The sequence below is a fragment of the Gobius niger genome, assembly GCF_951799975.1.
Source record: "Gobius niger genome assembly, chromosome: 10".
NCBI classification, from domain to species: domain Eukaryota; kingdom Metazoa; phylum Chordata; class Actinopteri; order Gobiiformes; family Gobiidae; genus Gobius; species Gobius niger.
This window is the reverse complement of record NC_136861.1, coordinates 26,873,188-26,896,148: the sequence shown is the minus strand read 5'-3', so window position 1 is coordinate 26,896,148 and position 22,961 is coordinate 26,873,188. Positions and strand designations below refer to the sequence as shown.

Below are 22,961 nucleotides of genomic sequence, written 5' to 3'. Positions count from 1 at the left end.
GAGGTTAAAGGTTCCTATAATGTCCTCCTCGGCAACCCACGTGTGCGGCTCTTGTCCTTGGTGGAGTTCTAGTACATAGGAGCTCAACAAAGATCAAAGTTGAACAGATAAAGCGGCCTTTTTTCACTGCGTTAATTGTTTCAGGCTGAGTGTGTAAACAACTTAATCCAATGCTTTTATTTCAATCTGCAGTTCATCTTGACAGTTTGACATTGCAGCAGATGGAACCATCGAGTGCATTGAAATAAAGAAGAGCTAAATTACATATCTTTTTCACCGCTTTAAAGAGCAGGTGGTATATTATGCTGTAATTGTTGACAGGACGAGAAGTACGTGGATTTGATAAGCACTACCGGTCATCCTAAATGATAGATGTGCATTTGTGCTACTGGTTAATGCTTCTCTGTCAGCAGATGCACATGAATGAATAGTGACGCATGTGAAGAAATGAATCCAAGGACTGTTCCATCATTAGCTTTCAAAGTTAATGGCAGTGATGTGCATGTGCACAAGGCCAACCGATGCAATGAAGGTCAGCTGAACACATAGGCTGAAACATGGTTAGAGATGGATCAGTGGAGACGCATGGAGGTGTTTGTGAGAGCATATTCACACACACACATACACACACACACACGCATACACACACTTGCACGACTATATATAGGGCTCTGCAGCCCATATATAGATGATGAGAATGTGATGAGGTCACAGAAAGCAGGTAGAGACAGTTGTAGTTGGGCGACTTACATGGGTACATTGGAAGCACGCGGGAAAGTGACTTCTTCAAAACGCAGAGTTTTATCCCAGACAAAGAGAAGTACATGGAACTTTGAGCACAACACTTTGAGCGCCGACTGGTTTATGTTGGCAAAGTGCATGCACTATTATTAACTGCTCAATAACTCCCACAGACATGCACTGAGAATAAGAAATGCCAGACTGGAGTCATTTAAACAACTTTAAAATTCAGCTCCTCAGCCCTATTCCAATGAGTGGAACGACTTGAAGGCTGCAGAGTGCAGCTGATTTCATGCTAAATGAACAAATAAGGAAGTTTCATCGAAGGAATTCAAAGAACAGCTTAACATGCAAAACAAAACACCCACTGCCTGGACTAATTCTGAGTGGATATAGAGATTTCACCTATAGTATGAGTTGCCATGCTAAACTCATGCTACTGAACTGCATACACTGTGGTAAAAGAGTTACAAACATCATACAAATGGCCTGTATTTCAGAGTTATTCTTTTAGTTTATTTATTAGTTCATTTTGTTGATATGCCAATGTTGCTAATAAACTCTGAAATGACCCAGTTAAAGTGACAGTTAACATCTGCGAGAGAAGAGAAAACGCTTCTTTAGGAGACACAAATCCGTGTTTGTCCTGTGTCAGACTTTGTCTCTGGACCCATGCACCGACAACACTCCACAGGCTCCCGCTGCTCGACCCACCATGCAGCCAATTCACCACGGCCCGACACCACCACGCCAGCACGACATGCAGCGTGACAACTCAAAATAAAGACAAACTGCTTTCTCGTTATGACTGAGTGGCTGGGAGCATGCAGGAATTTGGACAGGGACTCGACAACACAAATGCAAGACAGTTGTATGGGCTCCATCTGTATCCATTCAGCTTGCTGATTGACTGGAGATGGAGGTGAAAGGGTGTGGAGCAGGTGGTTGGTCTTTCATTCGCAACCATTCTGCAGAAAATAATCAAAGGGGGGGGATGGGGGGGGGGGATCCAGCCAGTCTCATCTGTCATGCAAGGAATGACTTCAACATCCACACACTCACAGGAAGGACTTCCCACCGTAAGCCCATGCACAGATCCTGGCTTACAGTGGCTTTGGTCTGCAAAATTGACTGAGTGGCTGTTTGAAACCCCCAAGTAAAAAGAAAAGAGCAACTGTACACAGTCAGCACATGCTTCAATTATAAATGAAAACACAACCTCCACTCACAGAAACTGCACAGTGCACACCATACCCCTCTGGCCACATCTCCAGAAAGTGAACATGCGTCAGTGTCGCTGTGATCCCAGCATGCTGCCGTAGCACCAGAAGCCAGAAGCTTGTCACGACCACTAAGCCACAGCGCCGGGAGAGAGGAACACGGAAGGACTTCTAACGCTAAAGAACTAAATGACAGCAATCTGCCATGCATCATCCTTTCCCTGAGTTCCTCTGAGTTACCGCCGGCACCACCACACAAACATTCCCAGTTTAGCACAAAGAAAAGTTGAAACATCGCGTGGCTATGAGTTCAGTGAGGGGAAAAAAGGTGAAGAGGCAAATGTGTAAAAAATAAACGCAGCAGACGAAAAAGTAACCAGCATGCCTTATGTACTGTTCTTGCACCCCCAATCACTGGCACCACAAAAACACAAGGAAGAAAACAGATTTATTGTTGTTGTTTTTTAACTAATGAACAGCTTTGTAGCAGGGGGTCCAGGGAGTGGGATACCAGTGGGCTGCATCAGAGCATGTGACTACAGAGGGAGGATGAGAGCTAAGCTACAGCAGTCAGTGTTCAAGCACAAGAGTACAGAGAGAGGCAGAGGAAGGGAGGCAGTAGAGGTGGAGACAGCGTGAAGAAAATTACCTCAATCTTACGGCCCTCCACCAGCGTGCCGTGAAGCTTTTCTCTGGCTTTCTCAGCATCCGCGCTGGTCTCAAATGTCACGAAGCCAAAACCCTGCAGTACACGGCACAGGTTACAGGGGATGAGGAGGGAATCACAAGCAGTTAAAGTTATACTTGGAATACAAATGCTAGCATGAAATATTCAACATCACAAAGCGCTGTTCACTTACCTTGGATCCCCTCTCGTTGAAAATAATCTCTACATCAAGTATTTTCCCATATTGCTGAAAAAGAATTAAAAAAAAACATTAGGAGAGAACAGTAGAAAACATCTCATGATACAAAGAGACTCAACAATGCGAAAAAAAATGTGCAAATCCCAGTCAGATGGAAGGTTTTGTACATTTGTGACGATACGGATACTGCGATAAAGAGTTTGTGATTTTAACTTTGCATGAAATGCGTTACAAAACAGAATGATGTCCTGTATATACATCCCTTTTGAGATCAATAACACGTGGGAGAAAGAACAGACCACTCCCTCAGTAAACATTGATATTTTTCTTTCATCATTTCATCAAAGAACAAAAAGGAAAAAGCCCTAAAGCTTAAAATGACAGAAAAAAAAGAGCCGTTCCATATCCTTGACACCAGGGGTCACTATAGTACCAAAGACAAAAGCCTCTGCTGCTTCTCTTCTCTTCCTTTGAACCCTGGCCTCTTGCTAACGCGCTGACACACACAGCCAATTATCCCAGGCCAGTCTTTCTCATTCATTTTCTGCCTCTGTGCCCACCCCGCCGCCATGTGACCTAGCCCCTCCCCCGCCCCCCCCACAGACGTGTCCGGACTTGATTTACTGATCCTTACCCCGAACATCTGCCTGAGGTCTGGGTCGCGGAATCTGAAGGGGATGTTGGAGACGTGCAGCCGTTTCGGGGTGCCTTTGGCCTCGGATGGGTCTCCCGTGGACCCTCCTCCCGCGCCCGCCGCGCCCACCGACCCGCACTGCACCCCCGCATCGCCTTGGGACTCCTCGTCTGGCTTGACCTGTGATGGGACAAGGTTGAAAATGATTAACAAAACAAAAGGGGGAAAAACAACTTGAAAGGCAAACCACTTGTGAGGAGAAAGCGACACTTACATTGATGTTTGTGGTTGCGGCGGCACCGTTGGCCCCGTTCGCGCCGGCCCCTACTTCTGCTGTGCCCTGGCCCGCAGCACCAAACATGGCCCCGGGGCCGAACTCCGTCCCGGGCAGGCCGTTTTGAGGTGGGGGCGGAGGGGGGAACGCTGCAAAAGGCGGAGCCACCAACCCTTCCTGTCCTCCCGTCGAATCCTGGGAGCCCTGGAGGAGCGCACGCGAGGAAGAAAGAGGAGAAGCGGAGGGAGAGAGGCGATTAGCATATATACAGTCAGCACGCTGCTTCCATTGGCTGAGGAAGGCGGGAGACGAGGGTTAAAACCTGCCTATTACGTTTCACTCTCTCTCTTTCTCTCTCTCTCTCTCTCTCTCGGCTCGCTCGCCAACCCCCCCTCCCCCTCTTCCCTGCACCTCCATATCTCTGACAGGCATGTGTTTTCAGTCAGCCGACCATGAAATATTTACAGCAAACACATCTATTATTAAGAGTCAGAAAATTCGATACACAGTTTGAGATAACCAAGATGCTCATAGGATGCGTGGACACAGACAAACGTGAATAAATACACCGTGACGCGTTTACAGCGTTGTTGCTTTTTTCTTTTAAAGCTGCGCAGCCAGTGGATTCCCCTTTTGCATCTATAATTCAGATTTACTGTGTATCTGATAGGGCGCACAGGTCTTTGTTCCCTTACAACTCTATCAGGAGCTGCAGGAGCATCTACAGAATCTTTATAGCCCCTGTTCCAATATATCTACCGCGTCTTATCTCCGAGAGTGACTCCGCACTGCAGCCGCCTTCAGTCTTCACACCCTCAAGGGCAGGCTCAAGTTTTCTCACACAGACTAAGAAGAAGGGGAAACTGTGGGTGATGTAAAGACGTGCAAGTGGGACGACGATAGCCGCACAAATTTCACACATTGATCGGAGTTATGGCAATTATTTTCACTTGATAGCCTCGGGCATTTGGGATTAGTGTATCGTATTGTTAAATAGGGTTGCACAAACGCGGGGAAAGGTGGGAGGCTAGTTAAAAGCTGTGTATCGCTTCCGGGGAGTCCACTTTTACGAAACAAAGACTCTTCGTGAAAAACAACATGAATGGTTTTGTGTAGGGCCCAACTGATACAGATATTTGGGGTCCGATATTGATATGAAGTGGGTTGGAAAGGAGGATATATGTGTATTTTTTAGGACTATATTAAAAGGTTTTAATCATAGGAATAAATGGTTGTAATGAAATTATTTATTTAAATATTTTTTTTAATGTCCTTCTGTAGCTTTAGCTTTAAACCAAGTTGATTTTTGGCTCTACGCATCTAGCCATTTTTGGGTTTCATTGTCACTTTGTGTTTGTAGCAGAATTTAAGAAGGGCCAAGGGATTATAGGCACAAAAACACTGTTTTCAATTGTCTAATTTAGCGGAAACTAACAAAGTGGGGTCAGTAAACAAACACGATTAATGCAAGTATTGAGAGAACAGACAGGTCGTTTACGTGTAATTGTGGAGATAAACATTTTTTAAATATGGCCTTTTGCGATTATTACAACTAATATGTGAGTCATTAAATGGTTATAAACCTAACCTTCTGTGTGACACCTGCATTTATTCTCACTATTTGGCACTAATTGAGCTCCATACAGTTGCTAAATGTTTGACACTAACCATGCTCCATATAAACAGACCAAGATGGCAGCTGACCTGTGGACACGAGATGAAAGTCTAGTTTTATGCAAAAACCAAATCCCCAAGTATTTATCTCGCATCATATTGAATGCATGGGCGATTGTGTAACATGTGTGCAGAATCTGTAAAAGAAGGGAGCACTTTTTCACACAAATATTCAGTGTGATTTCACACAGCTCCCCGGAGGCCAGGGAGACTCGGGCTCATTTTAAAGCTCTGAACCTCCAGTCATGTTTTGTTCAGAAGATATTCACAAAAGTCTTTCGCAAGTAAAGATCGTCTATATTGGCATCATTTTAACACAGAGCCGATATTCCTCAGAGTGTCTGCATCTGCTGATAATATCAGCCCACCGATATATTGGTTTTGTAAATAAATAAAATTGTGAATGTCAAATGTCTTGAATCAACGCTGCAATTTCAATGATAACAAAGGTGGTAGTTAATGATTTTGTTTCTAACGGGATATTTTTGTCAAGAGAAGTTGAAATACTGGCTGAGGTATGACACACGGCAACACCATGGAGCGTCTGCCGCGGGCTGGATGTGGGCAGGGTGACGCCTGGAGACACTCAGTCTCCAGACAGCCTTTTTAATTAGACAGAGTAACTAAGATGCAATGCCACAAAGCAAATGAGCGCCGTTCTCGCCTGCTCGCTCTCTTCACTTCCCTGCGCCTACAGGCCGACTGACTGCACACAGCTCCACTACTGTGACAACTGTATTCAGCTAGTTAGGGCTAAAGCTCATCTGAGAGACAGGCAGCTCTGGGCACAACCGATAGAGCGTGCAACTGGAAATGTCGTCTAATCCCAGGGCAGCACGGAGAACCATCTCCATTTTGTCTTTGTTGTTCGCCAAAGGGTGTAAGATTGTAATTCTCGTTTTCGTGGAGATCTTACCTCAAGCTAAATTTATTATAAATTATGTATGAAAAAGTGTATGTAATGTTGTTGTTTTTTACAGTATAATGAGCTTAGCATTGCCAGATAACATGCTTAAAGATACAGGATACACATGAATTAGATCGCTACACATGCTTTGGATTAAGTATGAAGAAATTGTTTTCAGATACTTTCTAAACTTTACCGATCTGTGTCGAGGCGACATCTGCCCAACTGTTCAGTCAAAAAGCCCACAGGGTGTTTGATACATTGGCCAATCAGTCAGCAATAATCTAAATGTGTAATACATGGCAACCAGGCTTGTCTTTATTATTTTGAAGGTCTGACTTTCTCTACTAATGCATTTTCTTTGTGGCAATCACAAAGCGGAGCCTGGAAAGTTTCGACCACACTAAATCAGCGTGTCACTATTTCCCATAGTCCCTTTCCCCCACTTTCTTTTTCCATGATTGCACTTTTCCTGGCTGGCCCTGTGCTTCGGTATATGATGTTGCCATGTAGGGGAGTGCGGGTCAGGAATGCCGCCGCTGGAGTCTGTTTCTCATTTATGATCCACGTCCGCCGCCATCGCGTTCTCCATTTATCAACTCGCCACTTCATCCAGAAATGAATTTGAGCTCGTCCTGGATAAATCTAATACTACGAGGAGCTCAGCGCGGACACAAGGTCAATAGCGCAAACCTGCCACAGCATTGAGAAGACGGGCCTTTTTTTTCTTTCCAATTATTGCCAAAGAATTTATGACAATTCTCCAATTAAAATGTGTGAGGTTTTTTAATGGAGCACGTAATTGAATGAAAAAGTCAAAAGTCAGCAGAATGTAAATGGCCACTTACTCAGCCTAATCACTCCTCAGATTAATCCTGAGCAGCGGCTCTCGTGCCCCAATGTTACCGGGCTTTTTGGGTCCTCTTCATAAGCAGCGATGTGACGCTTACGGACGATTTTGAGAACTATTATTAACGCGAACCGGACGGATCTCAATAGTGAAAAGAGTGAGACACGTCTGTTTTTTGATAAGATAAAAGTACACTGAATGAATTGAGCTAAAAATGATACTTTTACCTGTTAATACATGTGTGTTTATAAACGGAAAAAAACACTTCCGTTGAAAACTTGAGTTCAGCAAATTATTTTTGCAACTCAGACAATATTGCTGAGGCTGGGGACCATTCAGAGTGGGGGTGATATTGATTTTGTGATGTTGCGATGTTTTGTAGCACGATACAAATACATTACTTTAGTGATTAGTCCCGTCACTATAACTACTATATCGATTCATCGTTCAATAATTGACAAACAATATATTTTTGGGCTCTATATCAGTCAATACATTTATTTTGTACTTTCCTTTGTACCCAATGTAAGGTGTATCTCAGTCTATTTCACGTTCATTGCGGGATATTTTAAGATGAAGTACCTTCCGGACAGAGCTTAACCGTTTATGAAAACGGTGAAATAAATCATTTCAAATTAAGAGCGTTATTGGAGGAAATAACACAAGTCTAGTTCTGTTTTAACATTTTTCAAAATGTTTCAATATCATGTAGAAAATCAATGTGAGGGAAGTTACCATATTTGGTTCTTTGCCCTTGAAAGGAACTATATGGAGTTTAAAAATGTTAAAATGATGTATATTTTGTGATATTGATGTTTGAACAATCACACCCGTCATAGGTAAGAGCTTTTGTAATGTGATTGTGCTTTACGTGCAGTGGGAGGGGTCAGTCACCTCCAATATGTTTGACTAAAAATAACCTTTGGCATCATCAAAACATAGTCCTCGGGTTTGTTGGTTCTTTGGACACCAAAATACTGTAAGTATGAATAAAAGGTGTAACGGGCATTTCCAAATATGGACAAAACTAATTAACTAAAGGTTTAAGTGAACAGGGCGTATGATCAAACATGGTGCCTGTCTTTTTCATGCTGTAATTTTGCTTATTTCACCACGCTCTCCAAAACCGACAAATATATCATCACTTAGTACAATTATTTATCAATACGTAAGTTTCATCAACTTGCTCTGATTAGTTTTCAAGTTTTCAAGTTATGTAAAGAAATGTACATGGAATTTATCAAGACTTGGGCCTTTTTCAGACACAGGAAACAGGAAGTTGAGAGTGTGACAGGTCTCTGATTGGTCAAATGACACAGCAGTGGGATCTGTGCTGTAGGGTGATCTTTTCTGATTGGCTCAGTGAGGATTACATGATTCTTTACCTTACCTTACCTTGATGTGACGCAGGGAGGCCATATGTATTTTAAGCTTTAGAGTTAGTTTCTGTGGCATTATAATGTCTTCAGTAATATTGTTTATCACGACAGCTTTCTGCCTCAACATATATCGAACTTGAGATTCTGTTATCGTGACAGGCCTAACGGTGTTTAGAATCATAAAGATGCTAATGAGTTTTACAAGCATTATTGTTTTGTTTTATTGTTCTAGATAAAGAAACATGTAGCACAGGTACCCAAAAATTTTCATGTACAAGTATCGCAAACAGAGCATGGTTAATGTACCAGGACCAGGGAAAAAATGGAAAGCTATTACGCCTCTGTGAAAGAATCGTCTTCCATTCATACAACCAAATCTATCATCCCTGTTCATTTGGCCCATGGCTGCGAGCGTGTCAGAAGCATCCCTGGGCTACAGGTACAGGACACACCCTTTGAGGCACATGCTCCATCATGTTTATGGCTTTTACATGTCCTGACAAGCTAGTTTAGATGAAGACTTGACAGCTACTGCAGACTAATGCACTTAAAATGGGCCCAAATGTGATGGCAGGCTCTGCAAAGGAAGGACTCAATACAACTCAGTACGGTGATTCACTGAAAGAAACATCCATACAGAAAATCCTCCATGTGCATCTTCAGTAGCTTCCTGTTGCCTGTAAGAGATGTACTACATGGCTGCTGCTTTTTATGGTTCTAACTTTAATGTGTTTGGTTAAATCCACCACTCATTCAGAGCAGAACGAAAGCCAAAGGGGTAATTTTCTGAAAAGTGTAACGGCAGCATTGCACAGATCGATCTCTCCAAGATGGCAGATCATCACAGGGTCAGACCACGACTTAACTCTACATCCACATATCCACCGCCCCAATGTGAACACCTAGCCTGGCTAACACCAGACTAAAATCACAAGTGATATTTAGTCTGGGGACCACCAATTCATTTTATCGTAGGAGAGGTGTGGTTTAAGATCGTCCATAGTCGTTTATTGGGCGATACGAAAAACAAAACAAAAAAGTCTATCATGCGTCTGCACGTAGCCATAGCCAATCGTATCATCGTATGAGATGACGTATGACGTACCCGCTATAAACGTTTGAGCTAAACTATTTAGAACGCGGCCTAAAGCTTGATCGAAAAAATACCATCGTGTCTGCTGCTGTCACGTTGGATCCGTAAATACACTTTTTTTTAATCCGTTAATAAACTACAAGCTTCCGTATATCGAATGGCGTGTCATCGTCTTGCCGTCCCTCCTCGTTCTGTGATTGGTTCCCAAATCCATGCGAAAATTTCGTCCATGGTCCCCAGGCTGCTGTGCAGTTCAAAATGATTCGAGCGCACACAGCAGCCTGGCGTTAGCCAGGTTAGTGAACACCACTTATTCCGGACCAAAGGGTCTTAAAACAGCTTGCTTTTCAATGTGTGTTGGTCATGCTTGTTTGGCATGTGGCTGGTACCGAGTCTGTGGCAGATACAAACACAAGGCATTTGTCACACCAAGCACAATCTTCTGCTTAGCAAGTGAGCGTGTCCAAGAACAGAAAGGAGATCCGGCCGTGGTGCTTTGGGATTAGACTGCATTTACAGTTTTTGCAATTGAGCTAAGCTCGGGGCAACAAGACAAGCAGCACCAGGCTCCACAGAATAGAATAATTCAGTGTTTTCTGAGTGATTTTTGTTTTAAAAAGGGGCTATACCTGTTGTTTGAGCTTGTAGTTGTGAAATTAGTTTTGCCCCTTTGCTGTAAATTGGGTTCGCAGTCATAAAAAAAGACTATTGTGTGGCTTCTGCAGGATATTTTGAGCGGTAATAAACCTGGAAGTAGGACTCATACAAAACACAATTAGCCTGGTGGAGGCTAATATTGTAAACATTACAAAGCCCCGTGATTATGAACTCATTCCCCTGAATAATTGAAATGTTTGCGAAGCGTTAAAGTTAGTAAAGAAAATGTAGGTACAACACATTTGCTATAATTGGATATACCTTCCTGAAATAAAATGGCCTGAAGAAATAAATAAACAGTTGGTTTAATAGTAATTGAAATAAACAAAACTGTGCAGCCCAGGGTTGAATTGAAATAATACATGGACTAAAATAGGATGAGCTTTGAGATTTGCTGTGTTGTAGTTTTACTGGACATAGGCGTTTTGGAGCTCCTCATCTTTAAATACTGACAGAAGACTCAAAGGGGTCCATCTGGAGTCGCTGCTCTCTCACAGCTGCAGCCTGGTGCTACCTGAAGCACCATATGTTTTTTTTCCTCGGAGCGTATTGGGGGGTGCGGGGGAGGGGAGAGACTCCTTCACTGCGGAGCCGACCGAGCGTGATTCTGCTTTTGCCGACTTTCACCTAACCACCCAAGTAACAACGCGCCCAGCAGCCACTGATTAATGGCTAAGTGGTTATGCTACTGGCTCTGACTGTGCTCATCAATCATACAGTTTGCCTTGTATAACTACAGAGTGGGAGAGGATGCCTGAGGACAGAGGGAGCGTCTTCAACCACTGCAGCCTGTTCTGTTGCTGGGAGTGTAATGCCCCCCCCCCTCTTCCTCTGCGCTCGTACTCGCCACAACACTTGATGAAAGACAGAGGGAGATTTTTTTTTTTTAACTCCTTAAAAAAACAGTGCCCGCCTCTCCAGTCACTCAAGGGGTTTACAGCTCTGTCATGTCCATCAAAGACAGGCCACAGCCCACATCCTCATAAGGACATTAAAAAAAAGATACAAAAAATTCTTTAAGACCACAAAGTAGCAGAGCAAAGGAAGTGACACAGACCTTCGCCTTTACTTTGACGATCGATTTCTCTTCTTGAATGCAGTTTTGAGCGTTTAGCTGAATAAGGATGCACATACTAGCGTGTCCTCCTCAGGTTGTGCACAGTTGTTGACCGCAGTGGGGAGCAGGCGCTGGACACATGGCTGTCCGTCAGTGTCACCTCGTCCCTCTGAGCTGTGTGACATGCCACATGCCTGTTTTTGACACTTCGCATCATCGTCAACATGGGACACATTACCATAATCTCAGTGGCAGCTCCACATGCCTTCACCTTGGATAGCCCCAAAACGCATCAAAATCAAACACTCCGTTGTGAACTAAACCTAAACCGAAGTCTCGCTTTAGCTTAATTTAAGAGTCTCCGAGAGTTTAAAGAAAACTCAAATGGAATAACGTACTCTGGTGACTTTTGTCTTCCATGTGCCTTGCCCACTTGTAATCATAAGATGCATGTTATTGTTCTTTTCCAATAAAGCAGCACATACTCAGTAATGTAAGCTGTACTGAGCTGCCCGCACTGAAGTGGTGCTTCTGTACTCACTGTGGTCCATGTTTTCTCACCTCGACTCTGTCCACATGCCCCGAGGCAGCAGTGACAGCCGCATTAGTGACTGACAACATCATAGCTTTAGGAGCATTGTGAAAACAGTTTAAAGTGCAATAGACCACCAATAATGCGGAGTGGACACTCCAGCCATCGCTAAACCTGGACGGAGAATTATTGAGTCTGAAATGTGTTTTGCCAAGCTCGTTTCCAGTTGCTTGTTCTAAAGGCGCATTTTTTTTCTTTATTCACACTTTGGTATTTCCGTGACTAAATTAAAAGGATTGTTTCGCCACGTTGAGCATATTTTGCTTCATATTTGGTTCTAGCTCAATGGTTATGACTATTACTTGGAAAGTGATCAACTAAACCTTAAAACGGCTGTTATTAGTGAAAAGACAATGTGAGGAGTTGTGTTGGGACGTCAAGTACCGCTGCGTACAGCAATAGATGTCCATGTTTTAGCGTAAACTGCCCCTAGAGCAGACCGTGTCCCTGTTGGTGGATCGAGTTCAGCCACTGTTTATTTCCATGTTGTTTGCAGTTCCACCCCTCGAACAGCGGCACCTGGGCGTGGATCCCTGGTGAATTCCTTGAAGGCCTGTCGTCCCTAAAGTTGCTCACTGTGCACTTTTGTGAAGGTAATGCAGAGGATGAGCCGATCAGGCAATACTCGCAGACTGCTCACAGTATACTATCGGGCTGGATTGTCACCCTACTTTGTCAGCTTAGCACAAAGGTCGGGGAAGGATGCGACACCTCGGAACAAGAGGGAAATGCACACAGGTAGAGAAGCAACAGAGAGTTCTGAGTTTGAGTTCAAGTAGAGGTGAATATATTAAACCCATGTGCAGTCCCCTTCAACCCTTCTCACATAAATAAACTTGCAGAGCTTTACTTATCTCAAATGCCACAATGACACCACATCAACAAACAGAGGAGCTGCACTTTTTATTACTGCGTCCCACTGTCTGAGCTGTCTCATGCAGCCGTCAGCCGACATCTGGACTCCCTATAAACGTAGCAGGTGTGCACATGCTCTGCACAGGAATTAATCAAGGAACGGTCTAAGCTAAGGCTCCACAATATATTATTACTGCAAGAAAACAACTAATATTGGGGCATCACCAAGGTCTTTTATTAACTTATTACAATATTCAGCTCTACACTCTACGAGTTTAAAGGTTTGATAGGTAGCTCTAATGTGCCCCCAAAACAGGGTGCACTGCAGACATAGGTTTTTCCAGAGTAATGTGGTGTCTGCAGGCGTGTCACCTTTAAAGTGCACCCACCCTGCCGGCTTACACCCTTCTCGTTACTGCAGCCATCCTCCATTTGGTGCCTCTCTCTTTGAAGAGGAATAATGTGTTTAGCTTACAGCAGCTACAGCCTGGAGGGCGAGACAAACAGCGGAGGAGGGGGCACGGAGGGAAAGTTCATGGTGAAAAGGGCAACATTTGATTGAGATTTAAGTGGTCTTGTTGTGGGCTCAGTCACGCGGAAGCGACCGATGAGCACAGCGGCATCACTCAGAGTAAACAGTCGGCCCATTGCCCCATATTATATAGAGCATACGCAGAGGATACACACACATACACTTATGCTGGGCTTCACTGCATCACTACTGAAGGAAAACAGCCATAACAACTGAAGTTCAACATGGTGTAGCTAATAGCAACTCTGCAACAAAACAGGGAAATAATTACTTCTATAGTTTTAATAAGTTGATGTAGCAGAAAGAAAAGGATGTGGAATGAGGCAGCGTCTGGAGGTTTTCTGTAGATTTGTGACTGACAGACATTGCTGTCTGTGAGCTCATGTTACGAGAGGACAGTAGTGTGACTGTGTTTTCATTAATAGCAACTGTGTGCAGCCAGAACGAGACGCTCAAGTATTTCAAGCAACAACTGGTGTGTAGCTGCTCTGAAACAACTGGTCCTTGGCACCTGTCTCCCCCCGTCCAGGGACAGATGAGGTTTGAGCTACGTGGACAGCTCGGATGATAATGTTAGACGGCCTGCCAACGCTGCACACTCTGCACACAGCACACGTACACACACACATGAATCTATCGTGACACTGTGAGTAGTCAGCGTGCTACGGGCAAGTAACTCCTGCTATACATTCATGTCAACACAGGCACAGAGCAGCCAAAACTACCTGCTGTATGCACCCCAACCTCCCGCGGCGCCCGGAGGAACCCTAGACCGGAGCAGGACGTGCTGAAACAGGGCCCCAGCACGGCTCTCCTCCTCAGGCTGTCTCCCAGCTAAAGTAGCACAGACACACCCACCATATGCTAAGCACAGCCTTGCACAAACAGCAATATCAACTAAAATTCAGACTGCACTGCGGTACGTCAGCATTTCCAGCTAATGTTCGCATGCAAGCACACAACATTCATGGCTAGCTGTTCCTGGAGCAATGAGACAAACTCGTAGACTAAACGGCAAAAAGGCAGAGCCAGACTTCTCCTGAAGCAATAAATGGGTGACAAAGTTGAAAAGTAGTGAACTGCAGGGACAGGCCCGATGCCCAGCCAAACGTCCGACGAAGGCCTCACCTGGGCCAAGACACAGCCGACCAAACACAGGCCATACCAGCAGCATGCTCCAGCAGGCTTCAGCACTAAATCACTAAGAAAGAGCTAGTTCATCTGGCTTCTGTTTAACTCTTCCTGACACGTCCTCCGGTTGTTTACATTTAGCCGTTAGCTTACTTACCGGCAGCAGTGCAGGATAGTACAGCCCCATCATGGTCTGCTCTGGGGGAAGCAGTGCCCAGTGTGAGCTGCTCTCCGGTTCCCTGTGCGTGTCCAGATCTCCTCCTCCTCTCCTCCTGTGTCTGTGCTCCAGGACCATGAGCTGATGATGGCTTCAGTCCACGTTTGTCTCACACATTCAAATTCTCCCTCGTCCACTCCCTCCTCCTCCTTCTCCCCTCTTTCGCCGGTGTGTCCCTTCTTCTTCTTGCTCTCCTCCAGCACGCAGCCCCTGTCTGCCTGTCTGTCACTCCCCAGCCGCCTGTTTTTCTCTCAGGCCGTGATCCTCTTCTGGCCTTGCTGTCTTTCTGCTCCTGACAGCCCGAATCTCTTCACTCCACCTCTCTGGCTTCTCGTTGCACCGCGTCTGTCATTCACACGCTTGCGTTACACACGCTTGCTGCTCCCCCCCTCTTTGCTTTCCTCCAAGTTCCCGCCCCTCTTTTTAAAAAACTTTCCCTCCCTCTTCCAAGCTCAATCCCTCCTATCCGTCAAAGCATCCATCCTTCAGTAGTAGCCAGCGAGCCCCGTGCCTGGTTAAAGACTGTACTCCTCAAAACCCCTGTATAGGGAAAAAGGAACAGGAAGCAAGAGGATGCCGTCTTCTATCCACGCATTGGCTGCCTGAGAGTACAGAACGCGACCCCCACTGCATTGCAGCGTTTTTTGATGATTTATTTATTGCTTGGCAGCCTGTCAGCTCCAAAAAGCAGTGGTAGGTAGGCCAGTCAGTAGACAGCTAGGTAGCACGCTGCGTGGGTAGGCTCCTACATCACCATTTCTCTTGTTTTCTTCTCCAACCCTTGTCCGTGGAAAAACCCAGGCGAGCGCAGCTGAACCTAAGCGGGAAGAGGACTAAGTCTGCATTGCGCCTGTTCCCTCCGGCTCCACATCCCAGCACTTTATTGTTGGAGGGTGCTTAATTCGCAGAGTGCAGCTCCTTGCGCCGCATTTTCATACGGGAGGGACTGAACCCTGCGGAAAAAAAAAGCCCTGATGCCAAGCTTTCAGACATCTGCTGAGTCTGGCTAGAACTGTGTCCGGAGGGATGGGGAGGGAGGGCCAGAGAAGTGATTGGAGGTGCTTGCAGGGGCGAAAAAGGGCTAACTCAGGGAGAACAGAGGGTCAAGCGGATGCAAACGGCGCATCACTGGATGCGTAGATAAATGGATAAAAGGGGGAGCAGAGCGCGGGATGACAGGATTAGGGTGTAAGTGAGGAGGACGAGTGGATGAATAGGGGATGATGGTTGGATTAAGCTGCCAGACTGAGCGCGGCGATAAACTCGGGCTGTGTGCAGTTAGTACACACAGATGTGCCGCGACGGGAACCTGTACCTGCGCTGACACAAACAAACACGGGGCTAAAACAAAGGCCCAGATCTGTCCGCGGCTCGTCACACAATTCAAACACAGGCCCGCTGCAGCTGCTGCCACAGTCGAATTCAACAGCACGACAGGCTGCTGTTGGATACTGCTTTACACTTCAAAGTGCCGCTGTTTTCAAAGCCACTTTCTCCACTGTGTTACCGCCGAGGATCATAAGGAATGCTTAGTTTGCAGATATAGGTTTTCACAAAATGACAATGCCTTAAAATGAAATGCAAAGTGATCGGAATTAAAACCAAACTGCAATGACAGGGTTTCTACAGAAATCTAATGCTTTTAATGCCATTCTAATGCCTTAATACTAATAGAGTAATTTAGAGGCTGATTTGATCCTGTTAAAAACTATTTTGCAAGGTTGGCAGTGTGTGGGAATTGTTATTTTTCATTCATGAATGCTGGGATCTTCCCTCAGTAATTGATATGTTTTTCTCATATAATGCCTAAAAATCTTGGCGTATTTAATTTTGTGAGATTTGTAAACATTTAATCAAATGGCAGTGAGGGGGAATGTTGATATTCAAAATCAAATTGAAGACATGGGGCAACTTTAGTGCAAAATATTGTCAAAACTGCAGCGTTGATAATTTATCATTGAAGTGGATTCTGTCTCCAAGAAAAAATAGATTCTAAGAAATCTAGATTTAATGCCAGTTTAAAGTTGCTTTTCAGTACCTTAAGGCCTTCGTTTCAATGCATAATAATGAAATCCAGAATAATATTTGGGTCTTTTTAGACGCCAGAAATCGTGATCAAACCCATGCACCGAATGTGGACAAAACTGCTGAGAAAGTGTTCATGAGTCAACACTGCGACCTACATTTCTCAACTTTTCCATGATGCCTGTAACCCCCATGTTGCCATTTGCTGGTGTTGTCGTCCCTGATCTTCTTACATGACATAAACAGCGGGAGAGTGACGCGCTCGGCCCCCAAAGGTCAGCGCGTCTCTCGTCGACTTGATTCCGGCCCCGCACTCCACCAGCAGCAGGGGCCCCCAGGAGCCTGTCACCGTTTAACACATTCCTATTGACACGGGCGAGACCTAGAGGTGCTTTGAACATGCATACTCAACACTGGACGGGGGCATTACCCAGACAAATGTGCGGCAGCCTTGGACAAGACGCAACGCAGCCATTTGCATGATAGCCAGGTAGCAGCCTGCGCGCTCGGGAGCCCTAATATGTGTGCTCAAGGGCGGAATATATCAGCCACGATGACTTTTCAATCTTTGCTTAAACAGAGCTGCGTGTTCAAAGTAAAAAACGGCGCAGAGTGGTTTGTGTTGGCTGACTGACTGGAGATGAGGAGAGGTTCAGGAGCTGGCCTCGTTTGCTACAGACGAACAAACGGAGACTCAACTTTGAAGAATGTGATTTTGGCAAATTTTTGTATTTCTATTACTACAGCGGAGGGCATTTCAGCTCAGAACAGAAACGCCAGACAGTTCCCTTTGTCATACATGATTTATAAAAGAAATTGGTGCAACGTGGTGCAATTTGAAAAATACGCACCCCGAGTAGGCCTAGCATGATGACAAATTTGAAGTTTGATATATTGAGGTAGGAAAGCATTGCGGTAAACGATATTATTGACTCTAACAATACTGGATACTGTCAACTCTCAGGCATAAAAAATGAAAGTAACCTTTGGTCTTAAAGTGCATCATCATATACTAAAATACCACACAAGCTGCAATAAACATGAAATATATTGAAACTCAATTTCCTTCAGTGAAAAATCCAAGATTTACAAAGAGAGAATGGGGGGAAATGCTAATAAATGTACAAACGATAAATATTGATACTAAAAATGAATAATTTATCCGTTTTTATTGAACAAATAGTGGATGTAGTAGATATCGTGACTGCCCTAACCCTTGGTTGATGTAAACACCTTCATTCAGGCTGGAAACAAAATGGTCAAGTTGTTTTGTTATTGCAGTTATGATGATTAAACATGGATTCAGTTACTCTTCGGAGGAGAGAAAGAGGTCAGTGAGCTGCCTTTGGTCTCCGGGACGTAGCTAATGCAATAGAAAAGGGTCACGTTGGGTGTAATGATTAAGAAAAGAAAAAAATGTGTGATAATAGCATATCTACTGTGTCCATCACACTGTACTTCCTTTCTATTGGAAATAGTCAAAGCCGTTTTTATTACAGTGAATCACACAAAAGACTTCAGCGAAAAGCCTTTTAAACTTGACTACCATCCACTAGACACAAGGTATTTTCATCCAGACAACTGCCAAGACCCTCTCTTTTATGTTGATACAAAAATATGCCCATAACTGCTTGGCCACACTTTAATGGTCAGCGGTTTAACTCACATTCCACTTTTACGAGGAACGGGCTTCTTTCACTACGAAACATTATCAACATTACAGTGCAGATTCTCAGTCATCCATGTGGCTCATTTTATCTTCTAGGTTTGAAAACAATGCAACTTAGACTTCCGTTTCTGTCCCCGAAGAGCACGTCCAGTTGCATCGCTTTTAAATCTGGAAGACAGAGTGATGAATATTTTTGCCTGTTTATCAGCTGCGACATGCCGGTCCTGACGCAGAACATGAACTCTTTCCAAACCCAAAGAAGTGGGTCCGCCTGCGTCTCTCCCCGTCATCCTGCAGAAGTATATTCCCCAGAAAGGAGAAGCCGAGTGTAGAGGAGGCGTGCGGCGGGTGGACAGTGGGTGCGTGGAGGGGGGCCTGTGTGTTGTGATGTGAAGAAGAGGAGGAGGAGGAGGTGGTGGCTGAGGGGGGGAGGGGGGTGGGGGGGGGGTGGGGGTAGGCCATCAGGCTCAACAGACCAACACTCCCCTCCTGTGGCACTGCCAGAGAGCTGCACATCCCCTCCACACACGGGCCGGGGGCAGACAAAGGGAACACGCATGGAGGCTTTCAGATACACGCGCTAAGCCACTCTCTGCGCTGCTCCGGGGGAGATAAGACAGCTCGCCGGCCGCAGCGCTGCACATACGCCGCTCATTACTGCGAGCAATATGCACGGAGAGATAGTCCGTCCGAGAGAGAGAGAGAGAGAGAGGGGAAGGTACTGAGAGGCGGCACGGCGTGCACCGAGCTCAGTTTAAAGCGGCCAATAGCTTAATGTCTATTTTCAAAGGGTCAGAGCTGTGAAAAAGAGGTTCAATCGCTAGTTTCTCTTTCATCAATCCCTCTAACAGCCATCATTCATGAGCCACCAGGGGCTGCGGCGGGGAAAATGTAACAGTGTGATACAACGGATCATTACTAAGGACGAAATATGGCGGTAAAACAGTGAACTTCAGAGAATATTTTTAACATGCCTTACGTAACGCCGGATACCTTACAACCTACGGTGAACTGACCCCGCAATACTCAAGGAGCTTCATTCAAATTATTCCAGAATTTAAACACAGATTTTTTTTTGCAAGCAGTCACTAATCTCTTACCTGACTGTGAGGTGGGTATCCATGGAAACCGGGATTTAAAGGCTCATTGTTCTGCAAGAGACAACAGGAGGGAAGAGAGCAGTGAGTGGCAGCGCTTTTGAAAAACCACACCGGTGCCACATGACAGTCCCAAACTTTTTGCATTTCGGGTTGAGAGCTCTCGAGTGGGATAGAGAGAAGGAAAAAAAAACACACAGATGCACTTAGCTGGTTTTTTGACAGTGACTGCACGGATTTTGAGCTTTCTGCAAGATCCGAGCCACACAGCAGACAACAGAAACACCAACAGGGTCATATTGTAACATGTTTAATGCAATTACTAACAACTAATCAAGACTTCAGAAACTATCGAAAGTAGCCTAATAAAATAAAATCGGCCTGTGCTGGAGAGGCCAAATGCTGATGAAGAATAACTGATAATGATGTAAGATAATGCACAAGTTGTAATGATCACTTTGTGCGATTGTTTATGCTGTATTAATATAGCCGGTCCCAAGGATAATGTTGAAAATCCAGTGATCCTTGTTAAATGTTTCCCATTAGTTTATTAATAAATATTTGATCTGTAACATCATGACTTTGTTGATCTCACGATGGAGATGAGAGGATTCACTTTTCACTCAGAGAAAGCCACTTTGTCGGATATCGGCAGATACTCAAACCCCCAGTATCGGTATCGGAAGCAAAAAAGCTGGATCTGTGCATATCTACGTTTTACAGAAGATAAGAATTAGGTTTGGATTATGTCGGTGAGCACCTAAAGTACCCGGGCTGATACTATATTCCTCTAAATGGTAGCGCCGCAGCAGACTACTTCATTAAGTAAAACCCTGTATTGTCTCACAAACTACTGTTGACGAACCATTAAAAAAGCCACATGGAGCTGACAATAACAATAACTTTGCCCTCGAGAGCCAAGTTAAACCAGGACAAGCCCCCTCCTGCACAGACCCCAAAGATCGTGTGCAGCCCCCATGTCCCACCCCTCCCTCCCGAGTCACCCCTGCCCCAGAAACCTTTGTTGTGCCTAATAGCTTGGTAATTATGCCTAATTCAATTATTTCTCCACCGTTGTTGCTAATTCTGGTGTCGTTTCGGGGAGGGTTGACTTGTGCCGAGCTGCAGTTGAGGACAAAGAGGAGCGAGGAGTCAGGGAGGGGCCGTGTGGAAAAGTTAACCAAACGGTCATACTTTGGACAGCGGGGGGGAAGAGAGATGATACCGCCGCACTCCCGAGCCCGATGGCGTGCCTTGCAGAGACAACACGACCGCCTGGGGAGACTCATGCCTTGGCGGGGTTCTCCCACTGCTAGATTGATACTGTAAGGTTTGGAGCTCAGCAGATTGTCGAGACTTCACCCCGTGTGTTTTTACTAATGTGCCATTTAAAAAGAGCTGACAGCCTGCTATGTAACATCAGAAAAATGCTAATGCTAATGCGGAACATAAGATCTGGAAAGTAATGATTGTAGATGTGATGGTTCGAGCACTAATGGCTCGGTCGTTAAGTGAACACATCCCACAGTACGCAGAGTATTGCAACAACATAATCAAGTCCTCAACGTGAAAGACGCCTTTTCTGACCCTTTTCACAGATGATACTAATGGGCAGGCAGCACTAGCAATTAATCCAGGCTAATATAAAGGCTCCCTATCAAAACAAGCCAAATATTAATGCACATGCTGACTTTGATGTGAGAGTTGAAATCGGTATGTTAATTTTATTTGACCTTTATTTAACCAGGAAAGTCCCACTGAGATGCTGAATCTGTTTTACCGGGACTCCCCTGGCCCCGGAGGGCGTTTTATAAAATTAGGATAAATAGGACTCAAGCGGATTAGCGATTTAACGGGTCTATAGTCCGCTAAACTGGCTGATTCGCTTTTTAACCACGTTATAATATTGTTCTCACCTACAAATATTGATAATAATCCTTGGAAATGTGTGTTTTTGTAGTTAATCTTTCAGGCCGCTTAATTTTTAGCATTCTGTAAACAGCTGCAATCCCCTCAGTGCCAGCAGAACACGGCTCCACGCTTTTTACACTCAAAAATATGGGATGAATTGCTTCAACCTGTTTTCCACATATTTGACAACAGTTTTTAATACTTGCGATAATCTTACTGCAATATTTTACCAAACCATTTAAACACAATACGTTTTTTCTTCATGATCAGGATCAAAACAAGACGAAAATGAAAAGTCAATTAGAAAAATCATGACAAAAACGGACATGTGTTATAGCTTTTTGTGGCACCTATTATTTGTGTATAATTTGGTAATACACAGCAGAAACCACATGTTTACATACACTTCATAAAAAGACACATTTGCATTTTTTTCTTACTGACATGAAACCAGAATTACCTTTTATTTTATTTTTATAATTTGACAAATTTCTATTTATTAAATTCTAGAAGAATGAGAGATAGAATTTTCTACACAATTTCTTAATTACTTTTTACAAAACCAAAAGTTTACATACACTAAGATTACTATTCCTTTAACAATTTGGGAAAGCCTGGATGACAATGTCATGACCTTAGAAACACAAGTCTGGTTCATCCTTGGGTGTAATTTCAAGACACTTGAACTGTGCCACGTTCATTAGTTCATCAGTCATCATACAGATCAGAAAGAAGGCGGGTTCTGTGTCCCAGAGATGAACGTGCTGTGTCTGAAATGTGAATATCAACCCAAGAACAAGAGCAAAAGACCTGGTGAAGACGCTGAACCTGGTGAGAGTTATTATCATTATGTCATTATCCAGAGTGAAAAAGTCCTGTACCGACATGGGAGGGAACTCTGCCAGGAAGAAACCCTTACTCCAAAGAAACATCAAAGAGTCAATTCGGAGTTTGCAAATGAAAAAAAACACTAATTTTTAGAGACATTTCCTGTGGTCTGATGGAAGAAAACTAAAATAAATCGCCGTAATGACCATTGCAGTGTTTGGAGGAAAAAGCCTGAGAACACTAACCTGGCTAACACCAGGCTGCTGTGTGCGCTCGAATTATTTCGAACTGCACAACAGCCTGGGGACCATGGCCAAATCTCCGGTGGATTTGGGAACCAATCACAGAGCGAGGAGGGACGGCAAGACGATGACGCGCTATTCGATAAATGGAAGCTTGTAGTTTATTTACGGATAATTTAAAAAAAAGTTTATTTACGGATCCAACATGACAGCAGCAGACACGATGGTATTTTTTGATCAAGCTTTAGCTCAAAAGTTTACAGCGGGTGCGTCATACGTCATCTCATACGATGATATGATTGGCTGGGGCTACGTGCAGACGCATGAGACTTTTTTTTTTTTTTTTCGTATCGCCCAATAAACGACTATGGACGATCGTAAACCACACCTCTCCTACGAGAAAATGAATTGGTGGTCCCCAGACTAAATATCACTTGTGATTTTAGTCTGGTGTTAGCCAGGCTATGAGAACACCATCCCAACTGTGAAATACGGGGGTGGCAGCTTCAT

General features: G+C 44.5%; 1 protein-coding gene across 3 annotated transcripts in view; it reads right to left on the bottom strand.

Moving 5' to 3' along the window:
• Positions 1–22,961, bottom strand: part of LOC306968649 (RNA binding protein fox-1 homolog 2-like) — a 50,410-nt gene that overhangs the window by 15,338 nt on the left and 12,111 nt on the right. For 2 of the 3 annotated variants that reach the window (XM_079564091.1, XM_079564090.1), the window contains exons 2-6: positions 19,474–19,524; positions 3,736–3,939; positions 3,462–3,641; positions 2,822–2,875; positions 2,611–2,703 (exon numbers count right to left, since the gene is read on the bottom strand). In XM_079564091.1, the coding sequence (XP_079420217.1) occupies positions 2,611–2,703; positions 2,822–2,875; positions 3,462–3,641; positions 3,736–3,939; positions 19,474–19,524 (582 nt within the window). Of the gene's footprint in view, positions 1–2,610; positions 2,704–2,821; positions 2,876–3,461; positions 3,642–3,735; positions 3,940–14,619; positions 16,081–19,473; positions 19,525–22,961 lie in introns of those variants that run through there. The other variant, XM_079564092.1, reaches the window with a different exon arrangement.